The 24636-nt window shown below is 39.7% G+C and overlaps 1 protein-coding gene across 1 annotated transcript; it reads right to left on the reverse strand.

Annotated features, from left to right (window-relative positions):
- Positions 1-14246: 14246 nt before the first annotated feature.
- On the reverse strand, positions 14247-19586 carry adra2b (adrenoceptor alpha 2B). The gene is made up of 2 exons (XM_028033903.1): positions 18681-19586; positions 14247-18500 (listed from the first exon to the last, which is right to left on the reverse strand). Exon 2 carries the CDS (start codon positions 18483-18485, stop codon positions 16914-16916), a length of 1572 nt encoding a protein of 523 aa, XP_027889704.1. The 5' UTR covers positions 18486-18500; positions 18681-19586; the 3' UTR covers positions 14247-16913.
- Between the last annotated feature and the right edge of the window lie 5050 nt (positions 19587-24636).

Genomic DNA, 24636 nt, shown 5'->3' on the forward strand with positions numbered 1-24636 from the left:
AAGAAGCCAGTATTGTCTTGAATCCATTTTTTATTCAAAAAAAGCACTTAGACCTTTTAAATGTTTTCCACATTTCATGTTAAAATCACAAATCTCAAAGGATTTCTTTGGTGTTTTCCATGACAGACCTACACAAAGTTGTGCATATGGAGCAATAGGAAAGGATACACAGGTCTTACCAGAGAAGCATTAAGAATCCCACACTAACTATTAGGAAGAGCAGCCATTGCCATGGCAACGGCTAATGGGGATCCAGATAACCAAACAAACAAACAAGGAGGTAAACGTTATAATGAATACATTCAAAACAAAAACGAAACACAGGGACATAATCAATTGTTGTGACAATAAAAATGAAATTGATTAACATGTGGACTAGGATAAACCTTTTTTCTTTTAACCTTTGAAATTAGAAAATAATTAGAAAATAATTTTCTAACTTTCTGTTCTCTAATTGGTGAATAGAGAACAGATTAAAAAACAAGCTAACTCCAGAAATTTGGCTTTCACTGTATGGATGTTTGGAAAGTAGAACAGCATCAAAAGACCAGGAGTTTACAATTTGTCACAACTCATAAAGGAAAGTATGGGGACATATGTAGAAGAAAATGATTTGCTCAGATGAGACCAAGACACATACAGTGTGTCTTGGTCTCATCTGTCTTAGTCTTGGTTTTGGTCTCATCTGTCTGACACATACAGTGTCAGACACTGTATGTGTCAGACACTGTATGTATCATCGCAACACATACAGTGTCAGTGTCAGACACTGTATGTGTTGCGATGAGCACATCGTCCCCACAACATGATGTTGCAACTGCTGTGTTTTATTCCAGGGACGGGGAAGCTGGTCACAGTTGAGGTAAATAGGGAAACCCTTGGATAAAAATCTATCAGAGGACTTCACACTGTAGGAGAGGGACACTTTTCAAAGGTGGTGGAACAAAGTACTGATTCTTGAAAGTAAGTAAAAATGCATACTATACTATCAGATTTGTAAAACATTAAAAACCATGTATCACTTTGGCTTCAATTACCTAATAATGCAGTATTTTACTTTAATTTTTTTTTTTTTACATAAAATCCCAGTGACATACATTGAGGTTGCAGTTTTAAGATCTCAAAATGTAAAAAGCTTACATTTTTCAGGCACTGTGTATACCACACTGTATTCTGTACTTAATTTGTTAAATGTCGACAAAGTATACCTCTGACATAAACGTTTTTATAAAGCAGATGGACTAAAAATACCTATCTCGCAGTAGAATCTATTAAATGACAAAGTAGTTTTCTAGTGACAGTCCACGTCTCTGCTGTGCAGTAAAGTGCTTCAGGGAAAATCACATCAATGTTTTGTAAAATGGCTTTGACATTTGACATTAACCATTACCAAATGACTGGCATGGGAACAATGTTTGTGTGCTTTAGCATCCTGAAATAAGCTCTGCTGTGATTCTGCTTCTAAGCACTTCCTACATTTCACAGCGATGCTTGTAGAAAATGTCTAACTTAAAGATCTCATTGTTTTCATCTCTGCAGAATATAGAAAGAGAGCAAGAATTTCCTCTCTCCACTCACACATTCCCACTTTAATGTTTAAGAGAACAATATTTTCCACAAAAAAATGCAAGCATTTCCATATTGTAAAATGCCCACGCAAGTGAAGCTACTTCATCTTCAAAACACATTCTAGCATTTTGTTTTTCAGAGGATCCATAATAATTTAAATGGTAATAACACAATATTCTGAACTGCCAGCACATTGCTACCCACACACGAGTACATGTGCGGGTTGAGAGCTGAACGAGTCGAGAGACATCAGAACGCTGTGTTAACACAGTCTGCACTCCTTAATATCTTCGTCTGCTGCCCTCGTTCTTTGCTCTCTCAGGAATAAATACCTACTCATATAAAAACAAAACAAACAAAAAACAAAAGTTCTGAAAAAACAAAAAATTTACATAAAAAAAAAATAAAACAAACGAGAACTGAAAGTCACATGGAGCTCTTCGTCTGCTTCTGTAATGAGAAGCCAGCCACTGAAATTAGCCGTATTAGAGCTTCAGAGCGGAGTGATGATGCTGCAAGTCTAAGGTCAGCAACCTCATTTCAGAAACTGTGTTACAGGTAAATTTCCTCTAATGTAATTTTGCAAATAAAACCCCAACAACCAGACAGTTTTATTTCTGTGAATTTTACATGGAGAGAAAAAATGTTGGAAAATTAATTTGAGTTTGAGTGAATCTGTTACAGCAGGAGAGTGAATGATTCACATGTTTATACATAATCTGTTTAAATTAGGGTGGCGAGGAAAAATGCTCCTATAATTACAAACACAGCTGGTCCAAAACAAAGAAATATTCAGTTGTTTTTTGCAATTTGACTGAATCCTGTTGCAACGACTCCTCGATGCAAGGATGCCATATGGAATGCTATAAGAATAAAAAAAGACTGCAGCAAAGAAGTGGGTGTCTTCTGTAATGCTCATGTGCATGTCCTCGTAGAGTTCAGAAATAAAGAATGTTCTTTTAGCAAAGAATGTTACTTTGCCAAAAGCAGTAATACAAGTCTGTTTTGTTCTGATGAGCTGTGCAGAGTAGGTTAATAAGGTACTGGCATAAGTAGAGCTTGGATGTGATCCTCATATTCGTCTTTCACAACCTTAAATTAGCAGAAAACAGTTCTAACGGGAGCAACATAGAAAATGTGATTGAAAATAAAATTAAAAACATGTTAATTTCTAAAGGAATGTAAATATTAGTGAGGACAGTTTGAGCATGCTAACTGGTCACATTATATCTATGAACCCTCCAGGATCTCCTAAACAAGAATCGCCATTCATCCAGAGAAGGTGTCATGTTTGCAGAGTGAGTCGGACCCAAAGGCAGGAAGGCAACAGGCGTCAGGCAGAACACAACATGATGGGGCGATTAATGTGACACAACTCTGGATCTACAAAAGCTGAGGAATCCAAAAGCCAACACAGAAGAATAAACTGGGATGAAGCAAACAGGAAAATCTGACAATGAGATGATGAAAATCAAATAAATATATGTTTGGATTGTGTTACTGCTTTTGGATGAAATACAGGGGAATCATTTCTAATAGGCAGCAGATTTCAAAAGAACCAAACATCTCAGAGCATCTCAGGAAAGTGGAAAAATGACTGATGAGTCAAACAGTTATTTAAATTAATGAATGAAATGTCAAACTTTAAAAATGTGCTGAAACATAACATGACACAAAGCTGAAAACAAGAGGAATAAACATGAAAAAAGGCATAGAAAGGGGATTTATTTTTTGCGACTATAATATATGGTTAAACTGCAGTTTGTTTAGACCTCAGATGTGTCCAGTTACTCTTATCAGCACCGACTGTCTGTGGTGGTATTAGTATTGCTTTTGGCAGTTAACTCTAATTAGTTGGCAGCATTCATGCAAAATTGTATTTTGGTGATTACTTCTTCACAGAGGAGGTACATAAAGGCTCCCTAAAAATCATTGCTCAGTAATTCAGTTAAAACCAAAGTAACATCTTAAATTGAATCCCAATAAATATGCAGTTTAGATTCATTTTGAAATAGCGAAGCAGACTTTTTTTTAAGCACTGAATTGCAGCCACATTCAGTTAATTAGAATACACATACTGGTGAGTCTTGTTTGGCAGATTAAAATCAGCTTTTCAAAAACATTTTCAAACTGGTAAACACTTTTTCAAAGCTACATTACTGCTTTGAAAGCTAGTGTTTTTTATTGATCAGGTGCAAATTCTTAATTGTAAATGTCATGTTTTTGTTAGCTCTAGGTGGAAAATCCTCATAGATAATTTCAATAAAGGCTTTCAAACATGAATCTGTGTAATTAATCTGATATAACGTGTTTCACTTCGTCATAAATATGCTTTTCAGTAATATTAAAATTTATGAAGTGGGTTTGTAGATATTATGACTTAAAAATTAGTATTATCCAGTCAATTTTCATATTTTCTTACAGTCCTAGAACCATTTTTAATATAGGGCAGTTTCTGATCTTCATTGACATGATGTGGAAATAAGCGAAAGAAAGTTTGTTTGTTGTTGCCAACATCCTGTTCTGTGAGCCATCCCTAAATCTGTGCCACCCTGGACAGAGAGCCCATGTCTGGCCAGTCCAGGTGTGTGTAGCACAACTCAACTCTTTTACATAGATTTAGACATATTTGTAGTAAGAAAACATGACATAATCCACAATCTATGTAAAACTAGATACTATTTGTATGCTAGCTGTGCAGATGTGACACCTATATTGTGATACTGGGAGGATTTATGAGCTAAAACCTTAAAAAACAATGGATGTGATCAGAGCTAATGCCACCCACAGCTCAGTTCAGTCGTTGGTTACCCTGGTGACAGAATGCGGGTTGATGGAGAGTCGCTGGTTACCAAGGAGACACATAGACTTCATCTTGCAGCTCGGGAGTTGAGAGACATTAACAGGTGCTGTTTGATCTCTGCTTTGTCAAAATCCTTTCCACAAAAAATTTATTTAATTTCTGTCAATATTTTTTAAATGAAAAACAAATAAATTAACTGTGTGCAGAGAAACAAAACTTAAAGTGTAGTAGTTTCTTTTCTTTTTTATAGTTATTCCTTTCCTGTTTTTTATCCAGCCCAATTCAATTAAATCAAGAAAGTCAGAGGAAGTCACAGCTGTGAGAACTGCACAAAAATACAAAACGTAAAAACAATGGCGAACTGATTGCACACTTAATTTCAGTATACAAAGTAAACTTGACAGTATTACAAAGAATAATAACAAATATCAGAGTCTAATTAGGAAAGTGGTTTTCTATACTAGTTCTAAACAATGAAAAGCAACCGAAAGCCTAATCCAACACATCATGCATCACCCTGCAGCTGCAGCAGCAGAGTCAGCCCACTCCTTTGAGCTTCATAGATGGGAAATAAGATGGTGAGGCGGTAATGCTGATGAAATACCAAGAGAATTTGATTTGAAATTTGATCTACATTTATCTTTTACAATTAGGGGGTGCCTATGGAATATTTATGACTTACTGACATGAGCACAAATGCAATTGCAGCGTCAAAAGCCTGCAATAAAGTGGGTCTGAAGTGGGCCATTATGTTTAAATCGGCACTTCATTATGGGCAGAGTTTCAGTGTGTATTTTTAAGGTATGATATAACAAACAAAATATATTATATCAGTAAGTGATCACCTGGGATGCAGGCTAACCAATTATTTAACTTACAAAAACAGATTTCCCACCCAGCTGTTTTCTCAATGCTAAACTAACCTTCTTAGCTGCCGGCTGTAACTTTATTATTTTAAGACAGAACAAAAGAGTTGTGCTAATCCTCCTACGCTTAATCCTATCCCTAAGATTTTCATCAAACTGCTGAAAAATAGATATTCTTGCTTCTGATAAACTGTTCCGAAGGACTTTCTTTATTTATCTAAACTCCCATCTCTCTTATCTGTATATATAAACAGTTTACTTTAGTTTCAAGTATTTCAGATTCTTTTTGACTTCCTGCTCTGTGTTTTATTTCATTGTAACAGATTCAACAATTACGTATGAGGATGAAGAATTGCACAGCACCCTCCACAATAAATACAGTACAGACCAAAAGTTTGGACACACCTTTTAATTCAATGAGTTTCCTTTATTTTCATGACTATTGACATTGTAGATTCACACTGAAGGCATCAAAACTATGAATAACACATGTGGAAATATGCACTAAACAAAAAATGTAAAACAACTGAAAATACCCCTTATATTCTAGTTTCTTCAAAGTAGCAACCTTTTGCTGTGATTACTGCTTTGCACACACTCTGCATTTTCTTGATGAAGTCACCTGAAATGGTTTTCACTTCATAGGTGTGCCCTGTCAGGTTAATAAGTGGGATTTCTTGCCTTATAAATAGTCATGAAAATAAAGAAAACCCATTGAATTAGAAAGGTGTGTCCAAACGTTTGGTCTGTACTGTAGATGTGTACCGATGTCATAAAACACATGGTTGTTGTGCAGACTTGGTGACCCAGAGATGCCATTCTTTATTCTGGTTCTACACCAGTCAGCTTTGGAGATCTTTTATTAAACAGCTCTGTGTCGCAGCTTCTGTTGTTTAAAACGTTTTAACTCTTCATTTGTCCATAGAAATGGACAAGTTTAGGGAAACAGCTATTTCCTTGAAGGCATCTGAAGATCCATTGAATAGTTATAATTGTTGGGCTGAAAGCAAGATGTCTTAATGTTTTTACTTAAAGTTCACCATCAAGCTTCAGCAATGATAGTTGCATGCAGGTTTTCTACCGATAAGCATCACACATTACCTCAGGAGACCTGAATTTTCCAGACTCTATCAGGATGTGTATTTTTAGCACCTTCCACATTTATTGGCACTTCTGGTAAAGATCCATAAAAAGACTTAAAATAAGGCAACCTTTTATTACAGTTGTACAGTTTCACTCTGTGTGGTGCAGTTCTCCTACTGTGAGTTTGGAGTTGTTTTGCCTCAACATCATCCTTACTGCAATTATTGATGGTTAAGCTTGGGCCCTTGTCAACCTTTCTTGTCAAAGTTCCAGCTGCCATAAACTTTCTTTCTTTCTTTTTTGTTATTCTGACTATAGATATGGGCGGATTTAGAGAAAATATCTAGTCTTACACCTGTTTCCTGACTCAACAAGATCTGCACGCACGTGATTCCCACCACTCACACCTCCAAATTCAATTGTTTAATCCCTTCCTTGACCAAAGGTTGATAAAGTGGAAAACAAACTTTTGGCGATGCTGTCAATGACTTGCTCTCTTATGTTCCAAATCATATTTCCATCACCCCATGGAGTTGTGGATTACATGATTAAATGTTCACAGACAGTCTGATCTATTTTTAACTCATTTCTTACGTTTATCTTACAGGATGTCTGGGGTGACAGCAGTGTGGCATTGATAATTTTGATAAAAACGTCGCTTCTTAACAAGGCCTTTTTTCACTGAGGCTACTGTACTACCGTATAGTTTGGGGAGGACACGACACTTTCACATCCAAACAGTACATCCTGTCCCGCTTCCTGCGCCAAAAGTGACACACAAACACAGATATGACACACATAAAGACTCGCAAATAATACAGAACATGCATCTCTGCAAACATCCTGCTTCTTACATTCTACTCATTCTTTTTATTCTCTTTTTAAAAAAAATTATTGTAATATGCCACTGTCCTGAGAGTAAACTTTGAAGGTCCCACAGAATTGCAAAGTGAAAAAGAGGAAGTCAGCTTAATGTGGAAACATCTTGTTTATTGTCTTTTCAGTGTCCTTATTGTTTAGGTTGTTGCTCTCTGTGGTTCAGGTGTGTGTGAAAGCATGTGCAGGGAGTGTAAAAGAAAAAAAGTGTGTGTCCTGTTGTACCAGGGAGGGCTGGTCATCTGTTTCTCTATTTTAGGCTCAAGTTGTTTCCCTCTCTCTCTCCCTGAGTGGGTTTTGTTTTAGCGTGTGACTGCATGTGTTCTGGTTTCAGCGTGTTTGTGTTTATCTAAGTGTGTGTGTACATATGTGCACGTTGCAATGAACTTTGTGACCTTTCCATGATGGTCCGGCTAAATAAAGACACACACATCTTTCTCCCCTCTTCATGTTTGGCAGCTTTGCTCTGCCGTCTCAAACAACTGCACCAGTCGAGGTTTAGGTTGCACGTCGATCTGCAGGATTTCACGGCCTGTAATGGTGGTTTTCACTCAGGAGATTCAGTTTTGACTCGTCCTCTGAGTTCAGACGAGGTCGTAGTCTTTCTCAACAGCTCTAATGGAGTTATTAAACTGATGCCATGCTACCCATGACAATCATGTGACAGCTTTGCCTCTCAACTCTTTCTTTATCAACACCAGGAGGCACAATAATGCGTCAGTGTTTATGAAGCGGTGGAAAAACACGGGAGTAATTGTGTCCACGGGGAAAACGAAAATGAGTCTCATGCTTAAATCTTTTTTTTGTTTTTTCTCAAAGTGTCACACATCCAGTCGGAAAACAGCCTTTTTTTAGGATACGATTTATTCAAACTCACATACAGGAGCCCCAACCTGTTTACATAATGCTTTATCAAACCCCTGAACCTCGAACCTTGCTCAGCCCAACACTGGTGCAATAAAAACAAATAGTACATTTACAGTTATATCTCATTGGAAATACGTGAGCTGAATTACAAGTCAAAGATCTAGCAGAAAACCTTCATAGAAGCAATAAATCACATGCAGCAAGGGGTGCTAAACTTTATGTTTATTCAGCCTCTCTTTAGTGCTCTGTGCAGTGCAGATAGATTTATCTGATTTTATGTAACTGTGTTCCATTTTGTTGCTTATTATTAGTTACCGATTAAAGCTCTTATGACCTACTTCAGTGTGGAAGTTTCTGCGCAAATGTTATTTGTTCAAGTTTATTTTTCAAATTATGTTAATCTACTGTATGATGGAAAGTTATGTATGCTGTTGTCAACAGTGTAATACAATATCAGGGGAATAAATGATCATGCTTGGTGTCTGTTTCAATAAATATGTGCATAGTTATAAGAGTAAAAAAGAGGACAAATCAGTATTAAGGTGAAAAAGCTTAATTATTCAAATGTTCCACCCTTCATATTTATTGGTACCTCTTGAAAATCTTACAAAACATTTTCAACAGAAAATAACCATTTTCTTTCTTTGCCATCAGGAATATGCTCCAAGATGTCCACCCACAAAATCCTTAATATTTTCATATCATATGGAAATATTTAGATTTTTTAATCTAGTACATTTATTAAATGGGGGCAAAAAATTCCAATTAAAAAAACTGTTTTAAACTAAATGAACAAACTCGATTTGGGACTCTTGACAAATACTATAAAATAAATATAACTGAGACATTCTTCTCTACTTTTTATTAGGTTCCAATATTTGAAAAAAATAAAAATAAAAATAAAATCTTTCCCTTAGGTGAAAATAAGATTTGGCACAATATTTGATGTTGCAATTGTGGTGGGATTATTGGCGATGAGTTGCAAGCTAAAAATTGTGGAAGATGAGAAGACGGTGCTTTAATATGCATGAGCTAGAATACATAATCGGTTGGTTACCTAAAGTACAAAGTATATTTTTTAAATCACTGCAAGTTAAACTGAAATTTGTTCTACAATAAGGAGAGAAAATTTGTCTCTTGTGCCCAATGATGTACAATTATACTTAAAAATTTTAATCTACAAAATATAGCAGAAAACTCAAATGTCTACAGTGCAGTTTGAGTCAACCTTGTCAAATGAGATGTTTGAACAACTGTCCAATTCCTCTGGATCAAGGCTGAACATACAGACTTTATCTCTCCAAATCCTCCTGAAGTTTCAATAAAACCTTAGTGAATAGTTTGGCCACTTTATGGATCCCCGGAACTACACAAAGGTTTTCTGCAGAAAACTGGGCTTCAAATGATCATGGTGAGAAAATCGATGTGGAAAGTTTTTTTTGATGCTGAAAGTCACTAAATCTATTTTATGATGCCGGCCTCAGGTGTGTAAAAGCAGGTAAACAAGCATGTGACACAAGCAAGCAGCCATCGAAGGCTCGGTTTGGAAAACTGGCTGAAGTACTGTGAAAAAAATACTTTATTTCCTTCTTCAATAGGAACTTTGGAACTTTTTGACATCTCTGTTCATAATGTTCTGGACCAACCACTTTGAGTAAAGGCATTAACACAGCCCAGGAAAAGTACTCACTCCCTTAGATGTTTTACCGTTTTATTTCTTGGCCAACAAAATTTGCCTTTTTTGAAAAAAAAATATTTTTTTATGTCAAAGTGAAAATGAGTGAAAATAAATAAATAAAAATTATATAACATAAAATAAGTGAATATTTGCACCTTTGACTGCAATCATAGCATAGAGTCTGTATGGACAGCTGCATTCCTATTACATAGTGTTCAAAACTGGACAGACAAGAGAACATGCCATTCAAATGAGAAGGATTCATGCTGAAATAGTTTGTTGCTCAAAGCTTGTCCATAATAAGAATGAGACAGACCATTAAAAAGTTTAGAATAGCAGATGTAACAAACAAAACAGGACTAAGGAACAAAACTTCCTGTTTTGGAGGAAGCTGGAGTACCCAGAAGAAACCATGGGGAGAACCTCCATGTAGAAAGATCTGGGATTTGAACCCATGACCTTCTTGCTGCAAGGACTAGAAATAATTTAGAAACAAGCAGAAAAAAAAATCTAATATAAACTTTTTTCTACCCAAAGAAACATTTTCTAAGTCTCACTTGGTATTTGCAGTGCTTTAGTATCTGAATGTTTTCTACATTTGCATAATCTTTCTGCTAATTATTGGAGCCATAAAGTCAAATTGATGGTGTAGTTTTCTAAATTTGCTTCTTCTTTGTTTACTTGCAGGTGTTTTCCCGGATCGATTACACCAAGGAACACCATGTGGCACCGTTCCTAACTCAACTTAATTGTAGATTTTTCTTCCTTCAGAAATAACAGATGTCTCCAAGGTAACAGCCGGAGGGGGGAGAGGGAAGGGACAGTCAAATGAACAACAAATGAATGCCCAATTAAGCTTTTAACAGGTTTCTTTATTCACACGTGCAAAAAATGAATAGCGAATAAAAAATAAATAAAACTAGCCTCTGTTTGGTCTTAGAAAAGAAAAGATGTGCTTTATAAGTTGTCTAAACTTGCCCAACCAGTCTGTCTTACCGACCAGGTCAGTATTTACACCTGGGATTCTCCCAGTGAACAACAGAAGAGGCACACATTCAGAGCATCACTGCGACACAACAGCTGCTGAAATGATTCTAATCATAATTGCCTGTGCCCTCTTAAAAATGACATTTTTATCACAGGCTTCACAAAGCAAAAGTGCATTTTAATGCCTCCACCTCTGGTCGCCTTCCCTGCGCTCCGTTTCTCGTTTCTCATCCAGCCTCTCGGGAGTTTTTTCGAAGCCAAATTGCACAGAGAGAGAATTTATCTGGCCTCAGAATGGGGCTGAGATTGGAAAAGGGGAACGCTCGTTGGTGGAACGCCCTCTTGAAAACATGCATATTCATGAAGCCAAATGCCACATCCATCAGAAAATGTATAAAATGCTTGTTGCACATCCAAATCCAAGCCTGCAGTGACTCTTGAAACCAACAACAACAAAAAAAACATGCTACATAATATGATGCATGTTGTGTAAAATTCAACTAAAACACGAACAAATCTGTTAGGAGAAGAAATGGAAAATCAGTAAACTGCTTGGAGAAATGTGCCTGCACCCTAAACTGAAACTTTGCTGATGCACATTTTGATTTAAAATCAGCTTTCGATCTTACGTATTTAACATCATTTATGGTGAACCTGATGAACTTGAAATGAGTTTCATCTGCCCTGATAAAATCTGACATTTTACATCCGAAGAGATAATTTGGAGAGATGTTACAAAGACTCCAAAGGATCCCATTGTGCAAACAAATTCTGGCATTTGTCTACAAAGAACTAAATGTTCTTGGGTCAAAATGCATTTTTGAGCTGCTTGTCAAGTATGAACCGTGTTAACCCCTGAAGTCTTCAGACTCCTGATTACTCAGCGTTCCACAAAACAAGGCGACGCAGCATTTAGTCTTTATGCCTCTCAGATCTGAAATAAACTCCATGACAATCTGAGATGTGCAGAAACTGCTGAATCCTTTCAATCAGGACTGAGAAAAATGATTGCTTGTGATCAAAGAATCTGACTCATGAACTGTTTCTTTGATTATTGCTATACAAGTTAACTTGTTTGGATTTGTCTTGCCTCGTGAAGGAATCAGTGAAGTTAGGGAGAACAAAAAAGAGCTTTAAAGGTGACTTTTTCCTTCTTGAACAGGTTAGGAAAGGGCTATGGGCAAAACATGTGCATAACATTTTTTGATCAAATCATTCTTAGATAATGAGATTTTAGTCCGGCCAGTTTGATCTCCTTTCACAATGAGCAATTTTAAGACATCTTGTCACTTTTAATCCAAAGAAGCTGCTGCTGGCCACGCCCCCAACTCAATGTCTCACATAAAAATGGTCACAAGCAGATACACAGTTACACAATGATACATCTTGGAAAAGCAGAAGTAGAGCCTCCTGCACAACCAACAAGAGTGCAGCTAGTGGTTTCTCGATGCTAAGTCAACAAATAAACATGTGTCTCTTCCAGCAGCCATTGTACAGGGTATGCAGCAGTAAAGTCAGCTTGGTTTGCTAAGTGATGGGACTCTCCTGGCGCAGAGCCCAACAAACGTGACTTAACAATCGAGACGTTGTTGAAACAGCTCACTTTCCAGACACCAAAAAACATTAACGTATTGCCAAAAAAATGGCTGAGTGGTTTGTTAAGCACTTGGGTTGTTTTTAAAAGCAGTTGAGACCTAAACGGGAGTATCAGAATGCATAGGTTCTCTTTAAATTTACACCATCACAGTGTAGAGACAGTCATAATTAATATGAGAAAAATATGTAAAGTATAACATTTTCTGCAGTAACATTTCTCCAAAATTAATGAAAAACATAACAGGAAATGATTAGAGAGACTTTCCAGAGTCCAGTAGTAATGTTGAAATAACTGCGAACCACTAGATCTGTTCATCATTGACCAAACAAATGATATGTCGATATGTTTGGTGTAAGGAATAGGACTTCAAAAACAGCAGCCTTCTTTCCAAGAAATTGTCCAGATCTGGCTAAAATATTGTGTGAGAATCTCCTGTGGTCTGAACAGATCTGAACTGAACTTTATGCTGTGATTTCAAAAGGTAACTTTGACACAAGAACAACTTTTCACATCTAAAAAGAAAACCATATTCTAAGTGAAACATGGCAGTCATGCTTTTGTAGAAGGGGATTAAAATATGAACACTTTCAAATGCGGAATCAGTATTTACCCAAAATCTTCAGTTGTTTGCTAAGCAGCTGAAAATTAAAAAAGTTCAACATCATGTTGAGTCCAAGCATACTTCCAACATCAATGTAGCTATTCCCTAATGAGATTAAAATTCAACCCTCCCTTATTTGAATATGTGTTGTCACCCAAAGAGGGCTGTGGAAAAGAGATGCTTTTACCCACAATCTGATTGGTTTAGAAAGGTAGAGTAGGCAGATATTACCAAATGAAGATGTGAGAGGCTGATTTACTCCTACTAACGAAGTCTGAAAACGAAAATTATAGGTGCTTTGACAAGGACTTAAAGCATGTGCACATTTATTTACTTTCACAGTTTTGCTTTTAAGTTGAATTGAATAAGATCTCAATAAAGGTGGAACAGGAGGGGTGTGAACTTTTAACTTTTAATTATGCATTTTCACTGCCAGTGCAGGCGTCTCCCTCCTCACTGCTGAGGGTCGGCTGTGCGGACCAGTCCTGCTTTGTATTCAGTCTCAGGTCAGTGAATCAGGGGCTCAGGGATGCTGTGTTTCAATAAATATACAACACGGTAAACATGAAACTGACTGCTCTCAATTCTTGGCCTTGATAAGTTATCTGTTCACCTCCTAGTGCAGCTTAAATCAAAGCTCTGCTATGAATATGGAAATGAAACTACAGGGAGATAAAGGAGGGCAGATTTTGAAGGTGCATCCTCTATGACTAGTGCATGCATATGTGAGTGTGTGTGTGAGAGAGATGGAAAACCAGGACAGAGCAGCTTGAACTTGGATCTGTGAAATCTCCAAACTGCCCGTCAGCATAAATCAATCATAATTCACTGAAGACCTCCTGACCTCAAATCTAACAAGCTGTCACAACAAGGGAGAGTGTGTGGGGGCTGCTTTGCTGCACGTCTCATGACTTGAATACAGCTGGTGCAGAATGACATATTAAGCATGAGGGTGTGTGTGTGTGTTCATACACAGCCTAATTCCTCCTAGACTTCCTCTGTGTTTGTTGGCAGTAGGCAGCCTACATCTCATGTCCCACTGTGATAGGAGATTTCCCAGTGACATCTTGAACAGCCATCAGCCCACAATGTTATGGACTATTTCCTGAAGTTGTGTTGCCATTGAGGGCTTTTTTACGACAGCTGGAAATTGCTTTGAATTGCACTCGGCTTCGCCGCGTATGCAGGAGAAGCACCTCATATTTGTGAGCATATTCCAAAATGTCCTCCTGGAAATTACAATGTCGTCTCCCCCCTCCTATTTTTCCATGATGCTTCATTACATAAAAATGTATGAAATAAAAGGACCGGAGAATGACTCATGCTTTTTCAAGTTGCTTTATTTTCGAACTGGGAGGGTGTGTGTGTTGGGGGTGGGGGTGAGGGGGGGCATGACAGATGGGAGAGATAGTAGATTGTAAAGCTTAGACCTGAAAATTTGGTCTAAACACAGTTGAGGAAGAGACAAAGCAGGGAGCTTCAGAAGGATGGCAATCAACTGCATCTGTGACCTTTTAAGTCATGAATTTTGACTTTTTTAAATAAACAAAGTAGGACTCTTGTCACAGGAGACTTTATTTGGTGAGTTTTGAACATCTTTGTCACACAAAATTATTAAAAACCAACATGAACATGACCTTTGTGGCTATTTTTTTATTGTCATTTCATGGAACTGAAGCAGCATTTTTTGTAAAGGAAACCAGGGAACTGTTAAACAAGTGTACAAAGCTCCCGCTCACATCGGTTTGATTAAATCATATTTAAACCTCCCAGCAGTTCCATGTGACATGGATCGTGGCCTTAACGTCCTACAAACCATTGACATTTTCATGCTCGATTACTGTTCCAAGGAAAGTTTGACGAGGGCAGAGGTTTTCCTGCTGCAGAGTTTTAAGCTTGGTAAAAATTGTCCCCTGCTGAATGTGCTTGTAACTCCGATGAACGATTTCACGTCACTACGACTAGATGAAATGATGGCAAATTTTGCATTTTTGGATTCTGCACAAAATCCTCAAGAGTTCTTGTTGTTTTGAGTTAAAATAAACTGCACTCTCACCAAGCACTAACTTTGATGGCAAAAAGAAACTTTCGCTCTCGTCAAGGAACTTAAAAATTTGTACAGCGTTCTCATTCTTTGTTCGGTTGGCTTCATTCTCTGCATAAAAGCGTAGTATAATTACAAATAAATAGGTTACAGACAGAAAATGCAAGGCAAATAAATCTTCAATCTGTGCGTTTCATCATATACACCAAAACAAAAAAGAAGAAGTAATACTAGGTAAATACGTCACAGAGCCAGATGTCACTGAGTCAGGCTGGTGTTCTGTAAGGCTCTTTGGTCCCTGCAGGGTGCTCACTAGAAAGCCATGCACTCAGTTCACATAAAGAGAAACACTGACTTTCAGTTTGGTAACACTGTCTCAATGTAGAGGTCTCTTCATTGACAGCAATATGTTGCCTGAACCTGTAAATCTGGTCTCTGCTCTGATCAATATTACAGTAGATCTGCAGCATCGCAGCCAGACGAGGCACTGACTGTTTCTACAGACGGAGAAAAGAACAATAAAGTCGTCCCACATGCAGAAACACACACATACACATTCACACAGGTCAGCAGGATTAGGAAATTGGTGTGTCACTGCTGACAGCCCTTGTCCCATAGAGTTAATAATAAGCCTGTTGTGGCGTTCACAGTTAGACACATCTTCCTCTCTTGTTTTCATCACTGTCAATACCTCTGCCATCCATCTATCCTCTCTTGCCTCCCTGCAGCAGAGAGGTTTTGCTGCGGGTGACGATGTGTCCCAGGTGCTGCTGAAGAGCCACTCAGACACATTGTTCACCATGACCCCTGTAGGTGTAATTAAGGGGAACATCATGCACCCATAATTGCATTGTTCATCCACCTTTTACAGTCGCTCTAAGTGTCTACCTGGTAAATACTAGCAGTTTTATTTCTCTGAAAATAATGCTTGGAGTTTAAATAGTATTCAACTTTTTTTTCAGTCTTCAACAGATGCAGCTCACATTAATGAGCTCTGAAGGAGGATTAAAGCAGTTCTGATGGTTACATAGATGTCCAGTTAGTTGGAAGAGGTCCTCGTGGTCCAGTCCGTTCAAAGTGACAGTCCAGTTAAACACAGGAAACAACATGTCATAAGGCCCACACTTCAATAACCTACACACGAGTTCAAAAATGACCCACATCTCCTTTAAGTTCTTAAAAAAAGAAGAAAAAAGTAGGAGCCATTTTTGGGACTCCTGCAAAAGCCAAGAGCAAAGGTGGCTTTCCACATGAAAACTCTGTAAGTTGAGTTTGAAAGGGCGCCCTTGTTTGTGAAATCACATCTGAGATCGTTCGAAACCTTCTCTTGTTGTTGCTCTTTAAAATCAAGGAACACATGTTTGCCCTGCAGCGGGACGAATTAAGACTGCAGACGTAAGAAATCACCGCTAACCTTGTGTCCTCCTTGTGCTCTGTGCTGATAAATAAAAGGCCCCCAGGCGCACAGGAATCTAAGGCCACTTGCCTTTCTATAGCCGGTACTTACAAAACATTGTATGTACATATTATAAAAGTCTTTATTCACAATGAAAACGTGGTTCTCAGAACATTTCCTGCAACATGTAGCTCTTCGTGTGCAGTTCTGCAGCGATGTGTCCTTGAGTCGATATAATCTGGAGATAAAACGCTGCATTCGGGATCTTATCAGCAGTCCTGAAGCGCCAAGCAGTCTTATGCCTTTTCATGTCCCATTTTCAACTCATCCCCAGCTTCAATTCATGATTAAACACAGTTCAATTTGTCTGTTTGCACACTGTGGTTGAAAAAGTGTCCTTCAGTTCTAAATTTTACACTGAAATCTCCACATTTTAACATATTTTAAAACAGCCCTTTGAGTGTTTGGTAAAATGGAAATGATTATTCTGTTTTGCCTCAGAAGAAGCTCTTTCTGTGTGCACGTTTTGTGCAGCACATTTACATCCTAAAAGAAAGTACCCTTGGTGGTTCTGCACAGAATCTTTTTAAAAGCCTTTCTGAAGTCTTTGTTGAAGATGGTGTATATGACTGGATTGAGGGAAGAGTTGCAGTAGCCAATCCAGAAGAAGAACTTAAAGAGTGGGTCGGGGATGATGCAGGTCTCCGGGCATACTGCCTGCAGAGAGTAGGAGAAGAAGAAGGGGAACCAGCACACCACAAAGACACCGATGACCACGGCCAGGACGAAGGTGAATCGTTTCTCCCGGTTGACCATTGCTTTACGTCTTGCAGCCCCCGGATTGCTCTCTGTTTTTGACTTTCTTCCTGGCACCAGGCGAGCGCCCTTCGAAGTGGCAATCATGTCACGGTAGCGCTTGACTGAGGCTGGGGAGTGGATGCCCCCCCCAGCAGGTGACCCCGGCATGCTGGCGCTCCCCCGGCCCCCTCCCTGGCTGTGCTCTGCGTCACTCTCTGTGCTCGAGCTGTCGCCATTGTTATTGTCGGCCTTTTTCCCTCTCAGTTTTTTGCCCTTCTTCACCTCCTCCTTGGTTTTGGGTGCATGCTGAGGCGCAGGGTTGGACGAGGGGGCCGAGGTGTCAGGGGGAGTTGTGACCGGAGAGACGGCTGGAGACTGGGCAGGGGGCTGCAGGAGGTTATTAGTGGTTGGATTCTGGGGACTCTGTGAGTCTCCTGGGGATGGGGAAGGGGTGACAGCAAGGGTAGGGGGTCTGGCATTTGAGGTTTTGCTTGCTGAAGGGGGAGTGCTCTCTTCATCATCCTTTCCGTTGGCTTGTATGTGTCGTGCAGGCTGACTTGGAGTTGCACAGGCGACCCCGTCCTTCCTGGGCTCCCCAGGAGGGCAGCGTGTTCTCTGTTTGGCTATTTGGTAGATTCTCACATACACCAGGATCATGATGAGGCAGGGGGCGAAGAAGGACCCTATGGTGGAGTACAAGATGTACCAGCGCTCATCATTCAGCTGGCACTGAGGTCCTCTCTCACTCGCCTCATCACTAACCTCACTCTTGTTGAGTGAGAGCAGAGGAGGGAATGAGATGATGGAAGAGATCAGCCACACCACCACGATGGCGCCTTTGATGCGTCTGGGAGTCCGCTGGCGCCCGTAAGTTACCCGGGAGATGGACAGGTAGCGGTCCAATGAGATGGCGCACAGGTGCACGATGGAGGAGGTGCAGAACAGAACGTCTAGCGCCAGGTAGATCTCACACCACAGAGATTTAAAGTACCAGTAGCCGAGCAGTTCGTTGGCCAGCGAGAAGGGAATAATCAGCGTGGCCACTAAAATGTCCGCAGCAGCCAGAGACACCAGGAACAGGTTCTGCGGACCTCGTAGAGACCTGCTGGTCAGCACGGCGATGATGACCATGATGTTTCCGACGATGGTGAAGACGACCATCAGCGTTATGGCAGTGGCGAAGGCCGCCGTGGCTTCGGGGGAGTAAGGGGCGAGGGATCGGACACTCTGGTTGCAGGGCGCGGAGCCTCCGGAGCCGCTCACACTGCTGTTCCAGCCGGTCAGCAGCATGGAGCAGCCGCCCTCCACTGCTGAAGCCATGCCTAGATTATTTCTCTAAATCAGAACAAAAATATGCACGTAGAACACCGTGATTACTCACAGAGCGTCTACTTAAAGAATGTATAAAAGTGCAAGAAACTGTGCAATTGTGCGCCGTTTCTTCTTGCAATCCAATGCGCATTTAAAACAAGACATCAGTCATCCTTTTTATAATGAATTAAAAGTCATATTTACCTCGCTTCTGTTAGTTCTCTTTCAGCGCCGTCAAATGATTGATTCTTTGCCTCCTCCTTAACATTTTCTCTAAGTCCATTTTAGGCACAAAAACCAGTCCAAGTCAATGCGTCAGAGCGCAGACAGCAGATTCTTGTCAGTTCTTGGAACTAATTTCCTCAAAAAAGATTAAAAGTAATTTTTTTTCTGATGTGGTGCGTCTGCCCTTTCGGAGTTATAAAACTACAGAAAAACTACTGACACTTCTGCTCCGCTCAATTTGTCTTTGATGATTAAGTTGTGTCCCAATTACGAGGAAATTCAATTAAAATATGTATAATTCAGTTTTGTTAATTGGATCAGGATAAATTTGGACACTTTTGCAGACCGTGCGTCCTCGTCTGGAGACGCGCACGTATCAAATAAATAATAAGAAAGAGAAAAAAAGTGAAATTTTCACGATGGCTCAATAATAAAAGCTACTTATTCTTAACTTCAAAGGACAGGCTGCGTCAGTCCCAGTGTTTCCCGTCGGTCGAGCAAAAAGGGGGGATGGAGGGGAGAAAAAGAGGAAAAGTAAACATTCGGCTCTCCAACCTGGCGCACGGAGCCAGATGTGCTCCTGAAGCGTTTCCTCACATTATGAAACGATCCCCTCTTTTCGGACTAAGCTCTGTGGACCTCAGGAGTTGCTTTTTTTTGGTCCTCGGTGCGACAGAAGTTCGGGAAGAACCCTTGAATCAGCCGCTCCACTGGCGCACATCACCCGACTTCCTCGCCGAGGCGCAGCAGCATCTTCTCTTGCGAGCAGGACCTTCCGACGAAATCTAATAAGTGGGGGTGCCTCCCATCCGCCTCTTGCGCCTCTTTCAGACCCGGTGATGTCACTGTGGAGCGTCATGAGATCCTTGCTCTCTTCATCGCTGCAAACCCCCCTCACTCTCGCAGCTTAAGACATAAACCCAAGCCAACACAGTTAGATGGGACATGGCTTGTTTCCCCTGGATGCTGAGGCGACCAGATGAGGGCTGATGCCGCCCGCATCAGAGGAAATATTAGCTGGATTTCAGAAGCTGGCCCCACTTCATCGCTCTCTTTCTGCTTAAGCATTTTTAAATATCCACCAAAGGATTTTTAAAAGACTACAAACCATAGCAGACGGCGTCACTAAGAAGAGCATAAATTGGTTTTAAAAAATAAATCAAATTTTATATTCATTACGCACAGAGAGGTTTACAAATGAGGTCTGTTACTTTTGATCATTTTGATTATTTGATCACAGCTAAATAAAATCCTAATAATGTCATTGAATTTGAACATTACCTGCAGTAAAAACTGTCTTAAAAGATAAATTATATGTTATGATGACCAAGATAATCACGTCACTCTCCGCTGAGGTGTAATCTAGAAAAGATCAAGAGCGTTTTGTCCATGCATTTCAATAAGAAGTTGAGTGGAGGAAAAAAGTGTGGCACACAGAGGAGCACAAGTAGAAGTCTTTAAGAATTGTGAAGCTAACGACATTCAAAAGTTTGACAGAAATTCACAAGGCAGTTTCTAGGATTTCGATATGTCACTTCACAGCGTAGCCCTCCCCCCCTCAACTAGCCAGAGCAATTAGCAAACATCTGGTGGAACTGTGTGTCTGCTGAGCTCCTTATACCAGCTACTTCTGAGTGAAATGCTGATAAAAACAATAGAGCAGTGATGCTATGATGGTTTCCCGAAGGTGGAGTTTCAACAACAGCAGGAGTTTCTAAAAGAGACAGAGGCCTAATTTCAAGGCATTAAATTACAAAGTCAAAATTATTTTAAGTCATATTTGATATGCACAGCATTTTTATAACAATTGAAAGTAACATAGTTACTTGTTTGTGCTATAAAATGGCAAAATGTGTCTGGAAAACACATAATACTGACCTTTAAAACGGTGAAATAATGATTTAGTGTAGCCCTACAGGCTGTAAATCAAATAGTTATGGATCATCAGCCAACCATGGGCTATATTTTCGCACGCTGTGTCCACTCACCAGTGAGTAGCCAAGCAAACAAACAACATAAGACACATTTGGGGCCGTTGACATAAATTTGTCGCCCTCTATGCCACCCCATTAAAGGATGTCCACCTCGGTGGTGAGTCCCATTGTGGATGTATAGCAAAGCAGCAGAAATAAATAAATGCATATGAGAATATTTGGATGGGGAGTCTGGGAAATGTGAAGGAGTGGCCGCTCTTCTGAGGGCTTGGTCAGAAACTTTTTAAATTTGATATTTGTGTTTATAAGTCTAATTATTCAGTTGGATTATAATGCACATAATGATTGGATCGACACAGACTGATGTCTCACTGTAAAAAACATAATGAGATTTCCTTAATAAAGTGAAATCATGACAAGTTCTGAAGTTCACCTAAAAATAAACGTGTTCAGTTTGGAGACTGGAGCCTCCCTGAGTGCTGCAGCGCTAATGCATTAACTGTAGAAGTGGTCCTTATGGACTGGGAATTCAGCGCAGAATATTATGAGGTTTCAGATCTCAGTTATGAAACCACCCGCCGAAGAACGGGGGTTATTTCAACAAGAAGATAAGTAAATTATAACCTTCTCCCCTCTTCAGCAGCTTCCACTCCCCTGCCTGAAAACGCGCCGTGTTACCCTGCACCTCTGCTGATGGTGCAAGGCGCAGGGCAGCGGTAACAGCCGCGCTCTGCGATAATGCATCCGCATCATCACTTGACTTCCGTTTAAATTTATCTGCATTAAGAATCTGTCAGCTCTTTCATTCTCCCACGAGAGAAAACAACCACGACACCTCTCCTGTGATTGGCTGGCCACTTGAGATCGAGCGTCCGATTGTTCAATTATCTTGCGAAACTTGCGTCACGCTGGAAGCTTTACTGGGCCATAAAACTAAACAGGAGCAGCAGGGACGGGGCTCCTGTTGCTGCTGCAAACTCGGATGCAAAACGAACAATATTCCAACATGCACTCTAAACCTAAATTGAACTTAAATGGGTTAATGTTACTGGGACAGAAATTGGGTGATTTAATCCAAATGGGTCACAAAGTTGTGACCCAGTTTGTTAAGGAAGGAGCTTCTACAGTATCCAGAGAAATGCATTTTGAACCACTGAACAAACTCCCTTTGCCTTTTGTACCCAGGATGGCACCTCCAATTTCCTTACCCACTGTGAAAAAGAACATTTGTAAAGTATTTAATATTAATTATTATTTTGTAGAATAGTCATAAAGCAATTTATTTTGTGAAAGTTTAGCAAATTACACCATTTCAGAAAGTGACAAAGGCTTCTAAGTTTTTGAGAAGCATAAAACAGAATTTGGAAACAGTAAAAAAGCAACAACATGAATTTGGTTATTTAGAAACTTTGGGCCCTGAGCTACTGCCTTGATATGTTCTTATAAGAGTTTGGTTAAGGCTGCGTCAGTAAGGTCAATCACAGCGTGGACTTTTAAAATCAGTTTATTACAATTTCATTGTTTACTAATAACATTCAACAAAAGAAGGGAGCATTTCTTATGAAAAGATAAAGGGAAAACAGATTCGATAAAACACAAATACACAAAAACAACACAGAGAAGATATAAACAAGAGTAATAATTTCTCAGTGAAATTTGAATGTTTTCTCAAGGTTACTGTACAGCAAGGGCATAGGTTTGGTCTAAGTTTTGGTGGGACCTTACAACTTACTCACCAACCCCCTCCCCCACCGCGTGTGGCCAGCTGGCCGCCGCCTGTTGCAGCTAATCAAAGAACATAGATCCACGTCCTGTGAGCCAATAGCGGCATGGGTCGTCATAGTTCATAACAGCGAATTTTAAAATGAATGCTACCACTGCGTTGTATATTGAAATATTAAACTAATCAATGTAGATTTTCGTTTATTTATTTTGTTTTTGTCAAAAAAATACATATGTTTTTTCTTTTTTAAATTAATATGGCAAAAATTGGTCGGGACTATTTTATATCCCTTGAATATTGGTCGTGACATGTCACGACCGTCCATACCCAAACCTACGCCCATGCTGTACAGTCTCTTATTTCAATTAGCGTTTCTATCTTATGCTGAAGTTGGGAATCAGGAGAGAAAGAATATTTTTCACAAACAAAAATATCAAATTAGTTTATATTTCTTGACACTGATTAGTTATCTGAATAATTCTAATGAATGTCTTTACTGTGTTTTTATTACTCATAAATTTAATGTCTCTCCTTAGTAATGTACCTGCATGAAACTCCTGAAATTCTGCTTTGTTTTGAGGTTTGCTAACCCAGCTGAGATTCCTCTCCTCTTACTCATGGACGTCCTGCTCCACTGCGTGATGAAGCAGGCATAAAACTGACTTCTGTTTAAATTTATCTGCATTAAGAATCAGCGCTTTCTTTCTCCCATGAGAAAAACAACCATGACATATGTATTTGAACTTCTCCTGTGATTGGCTGGCCACTTAAGATCTAGCATCTGATTGTCTTCTCATTAAAGTTTCATCAACATATTACCCATAATCTAGATTAAGAGTCATTCTGTTTAACCCACTCTTTGGTAGCTTCACCGGTAGACATAAGTAACTTTGACCAATTCATTTGAGAGAAAAGCCTAACTATCAAACCCTGTTGAATAAATCAACCCAGTGTGTGAGCAAAGTAACCCTGTTTTTAAAACAGCGGTTTTTGGAGTGTATATTAACCTGTCACACACACACACACAAATACACGCGCAGTCTTATGAATGGTGTGTGAGTGGGAGGTTGTGCTTGCTTGTTTTTGTTGTGCATACCCCTCTCCCCCCACTCTCCACACACACACACACACACACACACACACACACACACACACACACACACACACACACACACCTACACACACCCACACACACACACACACACACACACACACACACACACACACACACACACACACACACACACACACGTATCTCAGCTTTAATGAGAGAGAAGCTCTGCAAGCCACCCATGGAATTACAATTGGATGGCCCGCTTACTGATTGCGTGACCTGAAGCAGCAGCCAATAATGCTCGTACATTTTTTCCTGCTCCTGCTACACATTCTAAATATAAAGGGACGGAGAATAAAGCTTTTAGCGAGAGAGAGCGCACTCCAATCAAGTGCGTCTGTTTTTGTAGGTGAACTGTGCTTAGTAACACGCTGGAAATGCATTCTGGGGTTAAGGGGTGTGTCACCGATGCCAAGGTTGCAACTCATAGCGTTCAGTGTGCGGTATACACACTGCCTCTGAAGTGCTTGTTGTGTAAGACCATGTGCACACACTCTCACGTACAGTATGCTGCACACAAATACTCACGAGCCTGGAGGTAATTCTGCTGTCATGGATCAAGCACACCGGATCAACAGTTCTTGCTTGACATCCAGGTCTGGAAAAGATTGAGTTCCCTCCGGGGATTGGAGCTGCTCTCTTTAGGAAAACTTGCTGAACTTTTTCCATTGTTGAAATCTGTTCAAAATGATCAAAAACGTTGGGGAAAAGTCTATAAATGTTGTGTTTGAACTTCCGTCTCTGCAGGTTTACTCACGGCAGGACTCTGCTGGGCGTTTATGTGCATGTCAGGTTCAGGTCAACATCAGTCAGAGGGCACTTCCTGCCTTTTTGATTTGAAAGTTCAGATTATTTTTTTAACTTCTGGACCTTGTTTCTATTGAGCTTCTACTTTTAGTGCAAATTTGATTTCTGGGAGTCAAGAGAATACATTTCGAGTGACTTAAAGAGGTTTACTGTGAATTATAGTGCTGTACATACTGTATCTTGGGGATTTTATCTTTATTTTTGTCACAAGTAAATATTTTCAAATCTCCTGACAAATTTTAATGTCGTACAAAGATAACATCAGCAAACAAAATGACTGTTTTCAAATATGTGTTGTTGACTCCCATCATCATTGCAGGGTCTCATCAAGATGGCGCCCACCTTCAGTAGCCACAA

The sequence above is a fragment of the Xiphophorus couchianus genome, chromosome 12 (assembly GCF_001444195.1).
Source record: "Xiphophorus couchianus chromosome 12, X_couchianus-1.0, whole genome shotgun sequence".
NCBI classification, from domain to species: domain Eukaryota; kingdom Metazoa; phylum Chordata; class Actinopteri; order Cyprinodontiformes; family Poeciliidae; genus Xiphophorus; species Xiphophorus couchianus.